Source organism: Vanessa cardui, chromosome 12 (assembly GCF_905220365.1).
Source record: "Vanessa cardui chromosome 12, ilVanCard2.1, whole genome shotgun sequence".
Taxonomy (NCBI): domain Eukaryota; kingdom Metazoa; phylum Arthropoda; class Insecta; order Lepidoptera; family Nymphalidae; genus Vanessa; species Vanessa cardui.
Window position 1 is genome coordinate 10,849,072 of NC_061134.1, and position 19,818 is coordinate 10,868,889.

General features: G+C 31.8%; 1 protein-coding gene across 1 annotated transcript in view; it reads left to right on the forward strand.

Annotated features, from left to right (window-relative positions):
• The first annotated feature begins 1,055 nt into the window (after positions 1-1,055).
• LOC124534327 (BMP and activin membrane-bound inhibitor homolog) overlaps positions 1,056-19,818 on the forward strand; it is a 58,014-nt gene continuing 39,251 nt past the window's right edge. The window contains exon 1 of the mRNA XM_047110098.1: positions 1,056-1,520. Coding sequence (XP_046966054.1) covers positions 1,415-1,520 — 106 coding nt within the window. The 5' untranslated portion in view covers positions 1,056-1,414. The remainder of the gene's footprint in view (positions 1,521-19,818) is intronic.

The following is a 19,818-nucleotide window of genomic DNA, read 5'->3' on the forward strand; positions in this document are numbered from 1 at the left end:
GCTATGCCTTGGACTATTGGACGCAGGACGCATTCCTGTAACAAAGGCTTCGTGAGATGGATGCCTTTGTTTTTTCTGTGCTCTCTCCGCTTACGTTAAGCTTCAGTTAGCGTTTTCGAATTTCGAATGATATGTTCGATTGTCCAATTTAGCATTTTTATAGCCATTCTTTGTTTTTCTTTATCCAACCAGTTCCTTTTATAACTATAATAATATAGATACTCCTATAAAAAACAAAATACTCTCTCTATTAATATATTGTTATGGATGATTAAAAACAATGTTTTCCTCTTAAATTAATTCATTAATAAGAGTAAATTAGAAATGTTATTTAAAATAACACACTTTTTTTTTTAAATATTTGTGTGGATAATACTTCAAAAATTAGTCAGCGCTTTAAACTCGTATTAATAATAAAGAAGCAAAGGTGGTCATAGAACTGTTAGACAGAGTCATTGTATAGAAAGTAGCAACAAAAACAACAGAATGCAAGCCGCGTGGCCGCGCACAAAATGCCTGGCGCTTCACCAATTCTTAATTCCACTCAAAATCCATACAAACAAAATACGACTTTATACAATCAAGATAGAGCTCAAAACAAAAAAGGTAAAAATTATTACCGTGCATCGTCTAGTATGAATAAAGTGTTGACAAAATTTCCGAAAATATCGATAGATTATTTTGAACATTAATTATTTAGTAAATTTAAAGTTTAGGCTCAGTATTTTATAAAACATAATATGTAGCTGCAATAGTTATATTTTTTGTGTTTACATAATATGTTTGAATAAATTTAAAATACTTAAAATGACAGTTTTGTATTTTAGAATATTTACTTAATTCCGTATGGATTTTTCGTAAATTAAAGGTAAATTAGGGCACAAATCATGAGTAATATATTTATAGGAACGTTGATCTTCATAATAAAAATTAATAATATATTTGTATATCGATAATCGATATATCGGTGTCGACTAAACTACTTTTCCGTGCAATTCTCTTGCTCGCTCTTCTTCACGCTTGTTTCTTTCACACACGCATGACGCACCCGGCACCCGGCACCCGCCGCATGGCGCACGCCGGCTGCCGGCACTCGGCAGCCATTAGTTGAGTTCCGACCGCGTTTCAGTACGTATGTGTCGTTTAATTCACAAATACAATGAACGCGTGTTTACATTTTGCATAAAAATATACGTGCAATAATTTGGAAAATTAACAACAACAGCGTATTGGAAACAATTTAGTATATAAGTGTTTAATAATTAAACTGTGTTTACGTTGAAAGGATACAATTAATCAAGTGATATAAATTTGTGATGACTGATGAAGAACAGAAAAAAACTCGTTTGATATTTCGGTAATGGTGATTTTTATGCGTTACTGTTTGTGGCAATAGATTTTAATTGACAAAGCAATGGCCGTAGTTAATTTTAGCGTGTGCTTGGTGCTCATTCTATACCACCTCTCGTCGGCGCTTAGTGACGAATCTTCCTCGGAATCATCAGATCTCGGATTAACTGGTGAGTGAATTTGATGACAAATAATAATAGACTAACATGAAACTAACCTTAAGCTACGTTATTTTTAAGTTTATTGCTGTGTATGTCAAATTTTAAAGTGATTCTTAACACATCTTATTGTTGGTACAAGTATTAGATAATAAGCTTATTATTATAGTTTATTCTATATCATCTGTAATAACTTATTTACACGAATTAACAATAAATGTTTTTATTTAATAAGATTCAATTAAGTACATTTGATTTTGAATGAGTTCTGAGACTTACATATTAAGGATTATTTTGTACAATGTCTATCTATTTAGTTCAAGTCCACAAATTCACAATAGGTACCTAATTTTTATATGAAGTACATACTCTATAGTGGAATTCTGTATCCGACGGTAACGTTGATTCTTGTCTTTTTTTTACTTATTCTATTAGCATACTGTTGTTGTCAATTGTCAATTGAAACGTATTCACTATTCATTAGCTATATTGTTTCCATTAGTTATGTAAATTATTTAAAAAAAAAACCGTGTATTTCCACGCACATGATCTCACACGCTTCAACTACCCATCTTATTGAATCACAAAAATATTTAATCTATAATTTGCTTTGAAAAACTGGTGTTACTACAAATATTTATTTAATTGCTTCCCTATTTGAATGATCTCTAAATCACATCCAATATAAATTATAATTCCATCAGTATTCTTAATTCAAATACCTATTTTGTATATGGCGATTTTTATTACTTTTTAAGCAATATTTTATGCACAGAGCATTCCTAATAAGGCCTAAATATTGATTACACATAAATCTATTTAAACTTATAATAAATATTTGCATAAATTTAAAAACAAACAGACGGAATTGTAAACGGGAACTAGTTTGTAATTAAAAAAAAACAATCGCATAAATTACGATAAACTTCAAATCGAGTGTTAAAAAGTTACTAGGGTCACATATTATCGCAGGAGGTCAGTCAAATCTTGTCTTGGCTACCAAATCGTCGACACTAATGGCTTTATTTTCGGTATATATTTTTATAATCTATATTATGATTCTGATGAGTTTGTATAATTGAACGCGACCTAGCTGTGATTGATTTTTTTTACATAGTCCGTTTAGTGAGGGATATTTGATTATGTAACATTACGCTAAGATCCTATAGACCGATATAGTGGCTTAGCGGTAGCCGTGTATCGATGATTTTTTTAAGATTAAAGCTTAAGGTTATAACCGCAAAGGATAGCTTGTATTACAGATAGAATTTATATAATAAAGCCATAAAGAAACTTAGGCATATATAACAGGAAAAATTCGTCGGTAGACACTCACTGCCATGTATCTATGCATATAGTAATATTGGAGTGCCTATTTGTAATATTAAAATAGCCGCTTTTTACTAAATGCATAATGTACTATACCAAACTTACCAAACTATTATTTGGCATTTTTTTGTCTTATCTGTTTTTTCCGGCTCTGGAACGGCTAGAACGATTTTGACGGGACTTTCACTGGCTGATTATGTAATAAGGAGCAACTAAAGCAAAGACAATAACTTTTTCTAAAATTATAAATATTAAATAAATCATTGGCAGAGCTAGCATACTAAATTACACATAGAAAATAGGCGAACTGGTAAATAGGTGGCTTAATGGTAAGATCATCATTACCACAACAGCACTCAGTATTGCTGTTTGACGGTAGTAGAACTTGTTGTTCTAACAAATTTCACAATCAATATGAAACTCTCTCATTCGGAAATCAAAGGCTAGGCTAGCTTCAGTTAATTAAGTACTAGCTTCAGGTAATTAATTATAAACATGTCTTTAGTTAATTCTATATAGTTGCAAGTGTGAAAGTTATTCTCAATCGCGTTAACGTAATATATCTTAACAAGTATCGTCATGTTTTCGGTTATCGATCGCGTGACGTCACCAAACCGATAATGTAGGTATCGAAGCGATCTGATAACAGCCAGACTTGGCGCCGTACCTCGTCAATACACCTTTTCTATTCTTAAACGTTTCAAACTATTTTCAACAATACGCAATGGTAATTGAGATTATAATCGCACGTACAATAAATACAATTGGTTTTGCGGTATCAGTGAAATTGGCATTCCGGTATGTTTATCAGATGAAATTTATTATCTTAGCATTAAGTTGTGAAGATCTATCACCCCGTTTTTGATCGAACTGAAGTAATCTATATTCCATAATAACATAATTGCTTCATTCCAAGGATTTGTCCTGTGAAAGATTATTAGAATCGATAAGATTAAAATGTCAACGACCTCATCAGTCAGATGACAATATCGACTATTGAAAATGAATAATAATAAATATCAATTAAATTATAAGTTATCTGATAATGACTAATATTCAATACCTACGTTACGTTTTGAGTTTCAGGAACATAAACTACGAACAATAGAAGTCAATGTGAATAAATTAACCTTAGACCTTTATTATTTCATAATCCCATTAAATCATAAAATTAACTTGGTGGAAGGACCTTGTATTTCCCTGGTTTAGAGAGTTAGAGTTTAGTTTGTAACCAGTGTTATTTCGAACAAACAAATAGGAGATCATAGTTTCCAGACCAACGGAAAAACTTGTTACTTCACAATAATGGTATTAGCACTATTTTTATTTTTAAAGTTTTGTATTACTATTTACTACAAAACACAGTATGAATACTTTTACTTAGCAGATATTATTTATTACATGTATTATTTGATTTTTTTTACAAGTGTACTACTTGTAAAAAAATCAAAACATCGATGAGCTAACTTTTTTTTATATTCTTACAACATTAGAAATATAACAGCATTAAAGTATATTCAAACATAAACTACTAAGCTAAAAAACAAAAGCAGCTATCCCGAATCTACGAATCTATTACCATAGAATAAGATAAATATAACCACAAAATAACATCGTCATGTATATAATAACCAAAAATAGTATTAATAACTTAGGAATAAAGTACATAATTGCTTGTACTTAAAGTTTAAACTAAAGTAACATGTGGGCGACACGCGCGGAGACAGGCGCCAGTGACGTCATGGGACTCCTCCAATGAATTCCCCATTCCTGCTTCGATCATAAAATTTATTCCCAACTGTAATGTTACCCGTAAACGAGCACCCAAGTCAGTTAGCATAAAATAAATTTTAAGTAAGCTTTCAGCTTCAAATATTATACACAATCCTAACTTATATTTATTTTATTATAAGTTATGTATGACAAATTTCATAGAAATTCTGTCACATGTGTATTCCACCAACCCGCATTGGAACAGCGTGGTGGAATATGTACCAAACCTTCTCCTCAAAGGGAGAGGAGGCCTTTAGCCCAGCAGTGGGAATTTGCAGGCTGTTGTTGTTGTATGTATCTAAGATATAATATATATCTATTACTGCAATTAACGTAAACATTAACTTGCTATGTGATGAAATTGGTATACGAAAATGCAGACGTATTATATTAAACATATGTAACATATCTTTTAAATTATGACATATAATTAAAACATACGTGAAATGTTTGAATTTAACGTTAAAACACACGTAATGTATGAAAATTGTAAGACGGGTGTAATAAATCATTTCACGATGAACATTGCGCCCGCGCATATACGCGTTCACGCAAATTAAGTTGTTCATGATTTATTGGCACGCATCCTCACGGGCACGGTTTGATATTTTATTTATTTACTTTAATACAATGTTTGGTATTAAAATGTATTACATGTAAGTACCTACTTTGTTCCTTTAAAATTTTCTTATTTCACTTAACTTCATTTTGAAAGTTATTTTATCAATTATGAACTACCACAATTATCAGCTTTATTATATTTTATGAGTCAGAAGTGTATCATATTCACACGTTAAATAAGTTGCATAATATGTCGCACTCAAAAAAGGTTTTATGCTGTTACGTTTGGTAGCAAAGGCTCAGTGTAGATTTCACTACCAGAAATCAATTTTCTTGATCTATTTCTATAACACCTAACCTTATCAGAAAGTGGGACAACAGTACGTGTGTTCAAGTTATTTAATGTGACAAGCAAGGCTTGCGCTAACGATATCTGCTTTCACTACAATAAACTATTTAATTTAGCACACTAAAAATATATCCAAACTATATACCTCGTTTATCTTGTAACTTGTTATGAGGCGGCATATTTAAATTGACCGTGTAAATCTATGGATGAATTTTGATTAATCAACGGAAATAAAAGGTAAGGAAACTATGCAAAACACTTATTACATACGACCCTTTGTATATCAATATAGCTGCTGATGATTTCACACATTACAGGCATTTTAAAAAGAAAAACAACGCCACGTTTTGGCAAACGTGAGTTATTCGTTAAATACTTTCATTGAACTCATTAACATTCGTGGAATAATTTGAAGATGTTTCATTGTGAAGTTTCTCAGTAGAACATTCCACCGAAATGCTTTGTTTAGCGTGACGCATCAGATCTAGTCCAGTGATTCGGTAAAGCAAACGTAAGGCTTGGAAAGTAAGACTACTCAAGTTTATTTATTTTCAAGTAGTTTTATATTTCATAGAACATATATTCTTATAATATCGTTCGTCTAAAATTGTCCAACTTCGAAATGAATCTATTTCATTGTCTGTTATGAAAATTATCATTCAATAATTATTGTGTAGAAATTATTTACAAGTTATCACTAAGTTGTGGTTCTTATGACACGCTTTATAAAAAGATACTCATATTCAATAGAAAGACAAAATTGAGTGGATATACTTCTCCTAGAATACTAACACAACTATAAAAAGTTAGCCAATATTTTAGACTAAATAATTAACTTTGTAATTTTGTCCTGTAGAGCTGGCGAGTCCCCCGCAATGATGATTAAAGTATAAATCTAATCATTCGATCGCATGATAACGAGTAATAAACTTAGATAAGGGAAAGTGGCTTTCACGCAATACGAATAACTCACGATTACTGTCTCCGTTTTTTTCTATGATATTTCTGCTATAAAATTTATTTCCGTAATTATCAATAACAGTCCGTGAAGGTTTCACTAGTGACTAGTGAATAAAAGTTACATTACCTTATAAAGTTAAGGATAATATAAACTGAGGACTAGATTATTTTTCAGAATCTCTAATTGAATTCACTTAAACCGATAGCCGATTAAAATTGCCAACTCAAATAAGGCAATAACTAAATTACGATTAAATTTAAATTTCTTTCGTTGTTTTATAACATTAAGCTTAAAAAATTACAATAAATTCATCACAGACCTTATGAGGCTCAGCATATTAAACAAAATGTACTAACCATACACAAATGAAAAAAAAAACATATTTTTTATTTCGCCTTCAAGCAATATGCTCATATCAGTTTAGAAATCTTGAAACAATAATCACAGATAAGGATGGACTTAATCTCAATCGAGAAGTGAAAAGAAATTCCAAGCGAGCTTATTTATAAGTATATAATAGTGTTACCATTGTTAAATATTCCCACGTGTCACTTATAACGCAAATGAAAGTTGACTCACCCATATTTTATATCAACTTAAAATACTCATGTTCATTTAAAAATTATTTATAAACAAAGCCCTCTCTGATTCGTCACCCCAAATTTTGGGAACCACAACCGTAGTCTTAACAAATTGAAGGGGACTCTTAACGGTTGTCTGGCGCCAAATTGTTAGACCTGGCGCCAAAAATCCTGAACAGGTCGCTGTTTTTAATAATATTAGACCTTATTTGTTTGAATTAAAGTCCAATTTTATTTAACTATTACAAAATGGAAGACGAGGGGATAACGAAATGTGGCGGCGTGATGTCGATGCATTTTTAATGGGTGGGCAAATTGAGTCAAAGGCAGGTGTCCTGCATTTGACTTATGCTTTAATTCGTGGTAATTATATCAAGATCATGTGACTTGTTAAATTCTACATTAGTTAATTAGTGAGATTCTGTTGTTATGTTTTTCGATCGCATTATGATCTGCCACTGAAGCTCATTAAGCATCTCAGTAAAGAACAATGGAATGCCGATACATATCAGCACTCGTACCCTTTTACTCTCATTAACAATAGCTACATCATTAACTTAATAAAGGCCGGTTTATGCAAACTCGTTTTTAATACTGATTAATTTTAAAATAACATATAAACGGATACATGATACTCAAACAAGGGAGTCAGTGTATCGTTGCAGACGACAGTTGCACCTAGCTTCCGGTAATAGCCGGAAAAGCGGCGCCATAGGCGCCTGCGCCGGCAATCTGCGGTCTGCTGGCATTCACGCTTCAACCGCGAAACAGGTCGGACGTAACGCGCCGTTGCGCTTACAATTAATAACCCACGCAAAATAATTACTCACGCCATAACGTTTAGAAAACGCTACAATGACTTCATGAGTGGCGTAAAAGCTATTTATTCATGTAATTAAAGTGAAACGTTCACATATTAAGTGATTTGAAATTAAAACATTAAATTTACGCTACAATAACTTCTTAGACACTTCACTATATAATTAATTTAATTGCTCGAGATATGAATAATCTTATTGTATATCCAAACCGCACACTGTAAACATTTTAAACTATTAATATCTCATACAATATTGTATATAATACGTAATATTTCCCACCGTGTAGTCTAATACAATTAGTTATATATTGTATACTTGGCAACATCATTTCACTTCAAATTCCTCACGTACATAGTTATATGCAAAGGTTTCCACAGTACATAGGGCTTGCAAATAGAGCATTAATCCAACTCACGCTTCGCAATGCACTTGCAAATAGTCGATATGTATGCGAAGTGCGACTTAGCTTGTCGAAGGTGACTCGAACTTGAGGCGCTACACTGCTGTCGAATACCTACTGCACATCCTCTGTATTCCAACAATTTAATGTGTACACAGCTTTAATAACAAAATATTCTGGATATTTCAGATCACAACTTAAGATTGTACAAAACGGAATTCATTTATGTTCATTGTGGTATTAAATCTCAACACAATATGTAAACAAAAAAGGAACGCTATAATCTTAGGAAATATTTTCATACAATAAAAAACACAAACTTTGAAGTCTGTATAATACAACTATTATTTCACTGTGATACATTGTAAAGATAAACACAAAGTATGAATGAAATTTCATTACTCTTAACATAGAATCGTTGGTTTTTCACGATCGTGTGGGCGATGTTATGAATAAAACGTTTTTACATTATAAATATGTATTTGCAAACGAGCTTCATAGTCGAGAATATTAAATAAAGACATACATTCATTCATAGAACAAGAAATTATTGAATCGTTTATGAAACGTGCAAAAAGAAACAACGATACTGCAGTTGAGTTGATCTTAAATCATAAATTATGTATTAAGATAAATTGATTACTAAGTGAGGAAAAAAACTAAACAATGAGAAATGAATATTACGAATGAACTATTTTTAAATTAAGAACAGCTTTGTTTTTTTTATTCACCAATTATTATGTAGCGGTTAAAATATTTGCTCTTTTTTTAATTGGAGCTAATAATAAAACCTTTTTACAATTTAAAAAAAAATTAATATTCAAGTATTAGTTGTCTGTTAAAGTATTCATAGCAACAGATAAAACTATTCGCTTTAATTTGCTTAGCGATAAAACTATAGTCATCGATTTAAACAAACATGCCCATCGACAAGTTCGTGACTAAAATTAATTGTATTCTCGTATTGACACACTGAAGTTTGAATGAAGATGAGTTACAAGCATCAAATATTCTAGTCCAAAAACTAGTATTTCGCTTATATTTTTGGATTCTTATGACAAAGATAATATCATAACAATCCAAAAATATTTCAGTCACATTATATCGAATATCCTTCTTTTTAAAAGGTCTTAATCCAGCTGTGGGATATGACCAAGTTGGAATTCTACTTACAAAGCACCTTTACTAAAATAAGTTCAAAATATTAGTTACAAAGTTCTCCTCGATGGAGTACAGGTTTCAGGTCGATAGCATCACGTCTAGCTTGACGACTGTTTTTGTTCACATATAGGAAATCCTTAAATACCTTCTGTAGATCGGGTTATGTGAGATTCTTATCAGCTAAAACCTCTGAAATGCCATCGAAGACTCCTATCATAGAATTTGTTGATGTTTTTGATGGCTTTGTCATTTATCAGGTGATCATGAAATTGGGAAAGATAATATTTGTAACGTTTCGATCAAACGTTTACTTCTGTCACATATATTAATTGCATTATTTTTTAATAACGTTAGTAACATTCAATGGTCGTGTCCATAATGATTATGCAGTCAACAAGCGTCTCTTGTCTCCTTGGAGTGATTGATTGAACGCAACACGGCCGTCATTGATTTTTGAATATCGATTGAGGAATAATCTAGCGAATGTACATCGATGGTACTCATTTTGAATTCGTAATGGATTCTTTCGCCATCATAGGGTCCGGTTATTTAAGGACTCGACGATTTGCATATTCACAAACAAGCTAGGGCTGTCGATTATTAGTTTTTTGTCAAATTATTTACGAGGTAGTTCTGGAATTTCGTTTTTGACTGGACCATATGATTCAATAACAGAGTACAAGAAGAAGAAAGACGTGAATGTCAACAACGTGCAATGAGGTTCTAGTAAACAGATATGTCATTAACGCGCAAAAAGTGAAGACTAGAAAACGTCCTAATTGGGACGTTTGCCTTTAGTCGTCTAATCACCATCTTATTAACCATAATTGCGTAGTAATACGTTTTGCGTAATTAAAAAATCTAGTTATCCCTTTTACTTATTGTTTTTATCAAGCTATCCTTTTCACTTGTAACGAAATGTAAAATTAACGGTCCCCGGCGCGGCATACTTTTTTCTGTTGTTTAGTATGGGTATAACATATCTGTTATTATATTAGAATATCATTGACAACGTGTAATAGTGAAACGAATTTAATATGCGTATATCTATATATAGATACAGTTCTTTTTCTTTTGTAAGATCGACGCTTCCTTATAATTACCTCAATTCTCGTCTATCGAATATCGAATCGTTTTCTAAAAAACAAATAGTTTCACTTGAAAAACAAATACTTATAATAACCTATATTTTTTTACACCAACAAACGTTTTAACACCATACGAATAAAAAATTCAACCATGAAACGGAGATTACATTAGTAAATTAAATGAGTCTCATTAACTTATACCAGTTGTCGCTCATTGGTCGTAATTCGATCGTCATTAAAGCCTACAAATTTATAAGACAGATCGTTTCAAAAGATAAGGAAAACGAGGTTTAATTGGACTATACTTTTTTGACTATTTTTGCAATAATAAGTACACACTCAAATGTCAAAAAATGCATACCTACTTGACTTTTAAGATTCTTGTTTCCTTTGTTGTGTGTCAAAGGCACACTAGTGTGTGTACTTATTTTTTAAATTAAATTAACTTTCTGCGCTCTGTTATTTAAATATTACCCGGCTCAATTTCTTTCTGATTTTCGCTTTATTTTTGTAAAAATATTTCTCCCATATTCATATATAGATAAAATAATTCGTATATCAAATCTTTAACGGCAAAAACTGCAGATTTATTGAAAACGTTTTGGACAACCCTACTTATTCACGTAACATACATTGAGTAGCTAAGTTGTGATATGAATGCCTAGAGCTCATTTTTTTTTAATTAATTTAAAATAAAATAATTACAAGACGGTGAAGCTCCCACAGAAATATAAATCAGTCCTATACATATTAAATTAATTACTGATAAATATGTATTCAAATATGAAATTAATTATTCTAAAAAAAATAATCACAAATCCTTAACAAATCGAAATCATAATTGCTAATCGATCGATTAAAACAACAATTTTTTTTCTGAAACAAAAAAGAACAATCGTTTTAATTAATTCAGTAAAAAGCTATTCATTATTAAAAACCATTTATTAGTTCTATACTGGATATTTCATTTAATTCTTAATTGACACCTTTTAAACATGTAACATTAAATTAATGATTCAAAATGTCTCGTAAAGACACAAACAAATCGGTACTTCCACCGCTATGGTTAAATCATTGCAGAGACTTCCTTGATCCATCACCACATCTGGGTGGTCGGTAATATGTTACGACCTCTTGGAACGGTGCATTTACATACATTGATTAATCATTTTATTTTATTGCCGTGTTACATCACAATGTTGTAATGAATTTCTTCGTTTAACATATTCATTAAAATTAAGCTTCTAAATCTTTTAATTATGGAATAGTGTTCATGCGTTTGAATTTCTTAAGACATCCGTAACAATTTCGGTAAATAAAAATTGTTTTTTTTTTTTTTTATGTACAAAAAACATATGATTCAAATTTGGAACGAATCGAATTTGTTAATTGAAAATATCGATTTCGCAATTCCTTAATTCATCAAGCAAAATATCGATCTGATAATATATTTAAAATGACTCATAGTATTATAAAATATTTAGCTATCAAATAAATAAAACATGACAAATGTCTTAATTTGATTAGATTTAGATACTTAATATAAGGATTTTAAACTAAAGTAATACGTTTTTTTTTTATCATTCAATTCTCAATTATATTGTGTGAAATTATTTGAATTATGAATTCGAATTTCGAAATCAAAAATATAGACGGAAGCTGTCATTGTCCGTTGATAAAAATCTATAAAATTTTGTTTCTCTGAATTTTACAAAAACGCTTAAATTAACCTAGCAAAATTTAAAAGTAGTTATACTCTATTTTAAGCTGTAGGATCTCACCGCCAATCCAGATGTGTTGCCTACTTACAACTCAGCAATTTGAAAGGTTATCAGAGTCAAACTTATTTAGCCATATTAATATTGCAAACACTAATACATTTTATTTGGAATCAATGTCTTCATTTTCCGCTCACCCGGTGGTCCTCAAAGAGATTATGAAACGTCTTCATCCAGCGACATAATTATATAAAAACTTCAATTATTCTTAATTACTATAGCAAACATATAAATTTGCAATATCACAAAATCTATTAAGAATAAAATAAACGTACGTACGTAATAACTTTCAACATCTGCAATTATAGTCGTAAAAACATCTATTAACATACGTATCCGAACTTCAGATCACACTTTGTAAAAGTTATTTTGGCGTTCTAACACATTACATAGAAGTTCAAAATAACCTTGCCTTTGAATCGTTTCGAGAAGCTCTCGACATATTTCTCACGTCCAAAGAAAACAGTATTTTAGTGTGAAAATGTTTCATAATATTCTAATATATGAAGATTAACGGCATTGAATTATTAGCATGTGGATAATATTAGTATTTAAATTAATTTAAAATTGTAACTAGTTAGAACCAGCTAAAACCGGTTCGAATCTATTTTATCAATTTTATAAGTAATTCAACAGTGCTTTATTTAGCCTAGCGGGTTAAAATTCGCTATAAATATATGTAGGAAACGATTCTTTAAGAAATATAGAATTATTAACGACGCGTAATTCTGAAGGTCCTATTAGATTGTTTGGTTGCTTTAGATACATCTCAGAATATAACGAATAACGAATAGTAGTGATTAACAAAAATATATTTGACATAAATGAAAAAAACATTTCTCTCAGTATAATTATAGTTACCAAACTTGAATTGTGTTAAAGACATAATATCAATTATAAATTAAGTGTCTAAAAATCTTTACATCGTTTTTTAATGCTGTTGAGAGTTCAGGAGTTCTTAATGGAGCCAAGTCTGAAGACCAATATCATGTGAACTAAATAAATATAAGCGTTCCTAATTCAGCTTGTAACATTTAATCAAAACTACCAATAAAACTACAAAATAAATAAAAACTTATGATAAATAAATGTTATTTTTAATTAAATTAATTGTTATCAGATATAACTGAGCATTGATCGTGTATTAGCGTGATTTTTCAATGAGTGGGCGAGTGTAATTTCGTACGATTTCTGGTTTGTCTACATTTAACTTTGCTGTCTATTTCACACCTACATCAATACTTTATTAATAAACTCGTAATTGATGTAAGATAATCGGTATTTCTGTATCTGTGGTGCGATGACATTATTTCATTGCTATAATAATATTTTTATTGATGAAAGTATAATATATAAAACATCTGAAAAATATATTTTCGGTGTATGTGTCTCAAGTCTAATAACTTAAGATAAATATTTACAATAATTACGTTTGTTTTTAATTTTGAAGTATTCGTACTATATTACAGCCAGTATTCAGATTTTGAGTCAATTTTTCGACATTTCGTTTATATCTGTGGAATATCACAGATTATTTTCTTACTATAAAAATGTATTTGTATTAAGGAAGAAAATAAGTAAATATTCGTTTATGTATTTATATATACAGTCCTTTTTACAAAAAAATATGACATTTTCGCAACCTCTTTGCTGATTTTTTTTTTAATATGGTTGTTGGGTGTAATAGCAATAAATTGGTTGGCGGCTATTTTTTTAAATAAAAATTTCCGATACATAATAATTATACTAGACTATTAAATGCAGTATGAAGTTTCAAATTAACATAGACGCCTTGCCTTATATAGAGTAATACGATCTTGTCAGTACGTATGTTACTTATACATATATACTAATATATGATATCGATATTACAAATAGCAACTTAATTTTCATCATTTAGTGATATAAGAAAAATATTCATGAAAACAATGTGTAAATATGATTTCAATAATAGAGTAAATATGTGTATTGATAAAATCTAAAAAATATTCAAGTATTAACGAACTTACTTTTCCGCGCTGGCAATACTAAATTATTTAATAAAACAGTAATTGCGCTGGCAACCCTAATGATCGAAAATTGACAGATACTCCGTTTGGAAACTCGTTAATTAATATTGATTCGCACAAATTGCACGCTGAATTAACATCGTGACCAATACCGTTTTCAATTACCAAACATAGAAAAACATGTGTATAAATAATTATTATTAACTTAACTAACTCGAAGGCCTTCATATAAATTGTTCATACATATTAGATATTTAACCTAGTAACAGAAAACGAAAGCCATTAAGGGTTACTACTCGTAATATTGCACATTAAACGATAATCGGCGTACATTATGACAAATTAATTGACTAGCGAATCTTGTAATAGACTCGATTATATACCAATCGATATTAGTTAGATAACATAAATCGATTTTAAAATCGAGTTTTTTTAATAGAATTACGGCGCTCATTACGTCGAGGTAAAGATAATTAATCAATGTTTACTACATATTATTTTAATTGACTCGCAGATTCATTTACCAAAACATTAATTGGATCTAACTATGTAATATAATTTACTTAAATCTTCGATATTTATCGCTTTTGTAACATAGTGTATATTACTATATCTATTAAGCATTTCCAGTAACAACTAGGTGTAGTAATTAAATTATTCTTATTTGCAAAGAAACAGTCCCTTTCGCAATATTAGCGGCAAAGCTTACGTACACAAGTAAGGCGGCGCCAATGTGTTTGTTTATCTATCTGTTATAATGCAGGAGCTGTAGGTAAATGCAACTTGTTCGCGGGGGCGAGGCGCCGATATCGAGGCTTGCTATCAAACCGCTGAACTTAGTAATAGTTGAATTCAATGTGTCAATTCCGTTACCACTGACGTATACACAGCGAGAAATTAAAACAATGTTCCAAAACAGGTGAAGAAAAGTCCAATAAACTATCTAGACCAGTAAATATAAAGTGAATAAATCAAATGAAACACGCAACAATACGGGTCATAATCGCTTAACAATCACCAACATGAAACAATCTAAAACGCAAATAGGATTTAGGAGGCGCTGACGCAAATGTAAACTAAAATTCATGGACATCTATTGCACCGACGCAAATGTATGCAGACGACACAACGACCAACAATTCCAAATACGATGCAAAACATGGCACTAGACGCCTCGCCGTATAATACAATGTTAGAAAATGAAGTAATAATGGCATTACATTTGTAGAATGACTCTCTGAACGTGAACGTCGAATAAATCTTGATTACTGTCAAAGTAGAAGATTTAAAGATAATCTTTGACACTAAACTGTGTCTAGACACGTCGTTCCTTATCCTTTTATACTGTTCAATACTGCCAATCAACCAGTCCATAAATAAGTACTCTTAGACTCAATAGACTCCCATTCGAGAGCCCTGGTTCCTGAAATACAACAAACTCCTGGTCTTTACGAAGATTTGTTGTGAGAGGAGATTGAACTCCGGTAGTGTGGAAACCAGATTTAGTGTAGTAGTAACCGCTGCAACCACAATTCATTCTTGTGGTCATTTGAACGTGAAACCAACTCGACGGCAATATTAAGTTCAGAATTTTGTTTCGTTTGGAATATATTCTACACTATACTATTGGAAAAATTAAGTTTAAAATGTTTTTAATTAGAAAAAAATAACGTTGTTTAATGAATTCATAGCGCACTATCAGCGGTGCTCGCTTATTTGTTTTATCGATAATGTTTAATGCATACTTATAATTGCTTTCGCATGTTTTTACTTCTGCTTCATTACCTTTTCCTACATTTTTTTCTTTCCAATCGAATGCAGTATTTATGGCTATTATTATAAAGATGATTATTAGATGCACGCTATGATGTGCGTCGGCGCCTTGTTCGTTAACATCGAGTATGCAAATGTTACCAGTTCGTTTGTTTGAAATAGGGATGTTTGATTCGAATTCGCATGGCATCAATATTTCGCACCATATCCAAGTTTTAATTTAGCATTGGTTTAATATTTTTTGTTTATTAAATTCAGACGACCTCCGTGGTCGTGTGTACACCGGTTTTCATGGGTACGCCACTCCGGGATCCCGGGTTCGATTCCCTTCCGAGTCGATGTAGAAAAAGTTCCTTAATTTTCTGTTTCCTTGGGTCTAGGTGCTACCGTCGTTTTTTCTGATTTTCCATAACCCAAGTGCTTTCGATATTTACATTGGGATCAGAGTAATGTATGTGATCCAATGTGTTATGTAGTCCAATATTTTTTTTAATTATTTATATGTGGAATGGTTGGTTGGTAATAATATAGATATGACTTAGCTTGTTAAATTCTATAATTAATTTAAATAAATAGCGTACTGTTTATATTTATGATAACATTTTATACCCCACCAGATGTCCACACACTTGAAATCGGTTGCGTGCGAATAGTCATTAAAATTATCGGAAACCACCGTCTGTGTTAGAGATTACAGTTTAATATGAATATGTTGTTTATGAGATAAATTTCCATATTAAATCGAGGCTTAATGAAGTCTTCTATTAAACTGAAAGTCTTTTAGTAAACTATTTGAAACCTTTGTGATTGCATATATGTATACCCACTGATTTTAAATGAACGGGATACTGATGATTTATAATTTATTATAGACAATCCCAAATATAATGCAAGAGCTATAGAAATCCTAATTTGTCTTATAATTATAAAACAAAAACACGCTTTTGTAATGAAAATTGTTTCTTATTGTTCAATAATGCGTCTGATAATAAAAGTTGATTAAGTTTTATAAAACAATCAAGTCCAATATAAAATCTTACGGCAGGGTAATAAATTCCATCAAGAAGGTCAAAAGCCAGCTGCCTGGCGTACCATCTGATTGCACCTTAGGCTCAACAATACTGAATGCTTTACTACGGGCTATAATTACTGGATTACCGGTTACGTTCCATTCCTCTAAACTCGACGGAAAACCGGAGGTTAGCTGGATACTATTAAATGCAACTCTGTGTATAATAGGTTGCATAATTCCAAAGAATACATTAGTCGTTAAACAAACATCAGCATTCCTAAATCGATGTTTTTAAAATATTTTATATTTGCATATGATTTCAATCAATATAAAATAGTTATAGTATACAGTAAAGCGATTGTGTAATATATTACATATGTATAAAAATGAAACAGATTCTTGAATTGAGCCAAAAACATGGAATGATTTCAGCTAAATGAGATCACAGCGTGACTACTCTTGAGCGGCATTTCAAAATTTTAAATTCAAAAAGAATAACGGAAGTAGCGAGAGCACATCAGTGTCCTAATGTAGAGGATGTGATTCAGCAGAAGTGAACTTAAAACTGACTCAGAATAATGTTATCTGACTTTTATAGCTTGCACACGCTCCTTCTCATCTGCCACAGAAATTTTAATGTGTTATTTTATTTTATCAATAACAGCGGATGTTCGACTATCGATAGCGGTGTCTGCATTTCGTTTCGGCTTATTTTCACTTTCACGATATGTCCTCATAAAGTATGCAACAATTTCACGCGTTGTTTTCGTATTTGACTTTACTGCGAATTTATTACGCTCGCATCGACCGCGAGTCCGCAACAAAGCAAAATGAGATTAGTCATCGCTATTTATTATTTTAATATGTCTCACAAAAGAATTAATACGATAGCCGAAGACCTCGAGTCGCAAATGGGAGTTAATTGTTGGCAATAAACTCTGCCAAGTGTCATCGAGCCTAATGTGATTTGGCGATAAACAATCACCTTACAGAGAAACTCAATTAAGAAAAGGTTCCCTTATCAGTGCTGTGGAGGCAGTTCGAGGGCAAAAAGGACAAAAAGGACAGACAATCTCGCCTTATATTCTTATCGTATCCAGTCATTTGTCGGCGACATTCCGGGAATAGCGTCGGCGGATGGCCTAATTGACTTAGTCGCCCACATTATATCATACTACCATTAACGGTCGACGCCTCTAGGAGCCCCTTTTGTTCTCGACGAATCCCGACAGGTACTCTCTACCTGTATTATCAGCGGAGGCAGTTTTTTTTCTAATACACTTTCGCAGATAACATTTTTACCTGGCCCTGTTTATTGCTTCGTATCTTTTTAAAATAATGTTTCAAGTATCGAGGGAGTTAATGCGTTCGCTATTAGTGTGTCACAAGACAAGAGATTAACAACCGGAGTGCGTTCACTTTAGTTTTACATGAGTTTTTTATTAACATTTTATCAATTTTATTTGTGTAAACATTTTAATGGAACTTATATGACGCTTTAAACAACTTCTATGGTAAATTTCTGTGTAATTGCATTAATTATTATCATTCGACCTATCTGCTTCATGGTAACTGGCCAAGCTAGCGTTTCTAACAGTGAGAAGTCAGCGAGAATCGCCAGTGAAACATTATATTATGTTTCAAAACCGGCTATTAAAACAAACATTCTCTAGAAAATATAATATTTATAGGATGTTTCCGCCGATATGAAATATTACGAAATAGATAATTTAAAACGTACCTCAGCTATGATTCATGGGCTACCTGTCAACGACACTTTTAATGCCACTCCATCATACACTGTCGCCTGACATTTCTCAAACACTCATTATTCTTAATGGCTTTCGAGAGCTTGCTTTTGAATGTATCGAGAATTGCTTAAACATTAAATATTCTAAATGTTTATCAACAGCGCTTTATCCTTTTCAAGTTATAAAAATAATATTGAAGACAATCTTTCACTAAGAGCCTTGGGCTTTTAGTGTTATCGTTGAATTACTCTTTCCTTTTTCAGCGATGTTTATTTTAAATATACCCGCTTCCTACTTATCTCGGCCTGATTCTTTATGCTTTACGCTCCCCATACATTTAAATTATCTCTAAGAGCTATGGTCCTCTCGATGCTCTTGAGAGACAAATGTCTACGTTTTTACGATTCTAATATTACCTTTTCAGAGCTCTTATGAATTTCCGTTACCTAATGTGGATTTCCGGCGACCCCTGGATCGATCCAGACAGTTAATAAATCACTGAGGAGCGAACGCCGATACGGCTAAAAGCTTCGACGGTCGTACCGAAGCAGGGACCGGCTAAGTTGAAGTTCGTGTCACTTGATAACGTTTCGTAGTTTTTTGTGACGCGGGGACAACATCCACAGATAGTGGGCTTCGAGATAATAAAACCCGGCACTCAGTTTTGGGTACATTGGGATTTGGGCCAATGTTTAGATAACTTGCCTTCTGTCGCTTATTTGCTTCAAAGTTTAAACACACCTCGTCTAAGTTTTAAACCGTATTTACATTCATAGTTTGTGCTTGGAAGCAAATGCGTACTGATTATTTTCGGTTACATAAAGCTTTATGCTCCAAATAACAGATTTCATATTCAAGTATGGTCGGCGGCTGGCTACCATCTGTTATCGAATCGGAATTTATGTTTTTCGTCTTTCAACCGCACCTGTTGTGGGTTTAAATATAAAGTAATTCATTACAAAA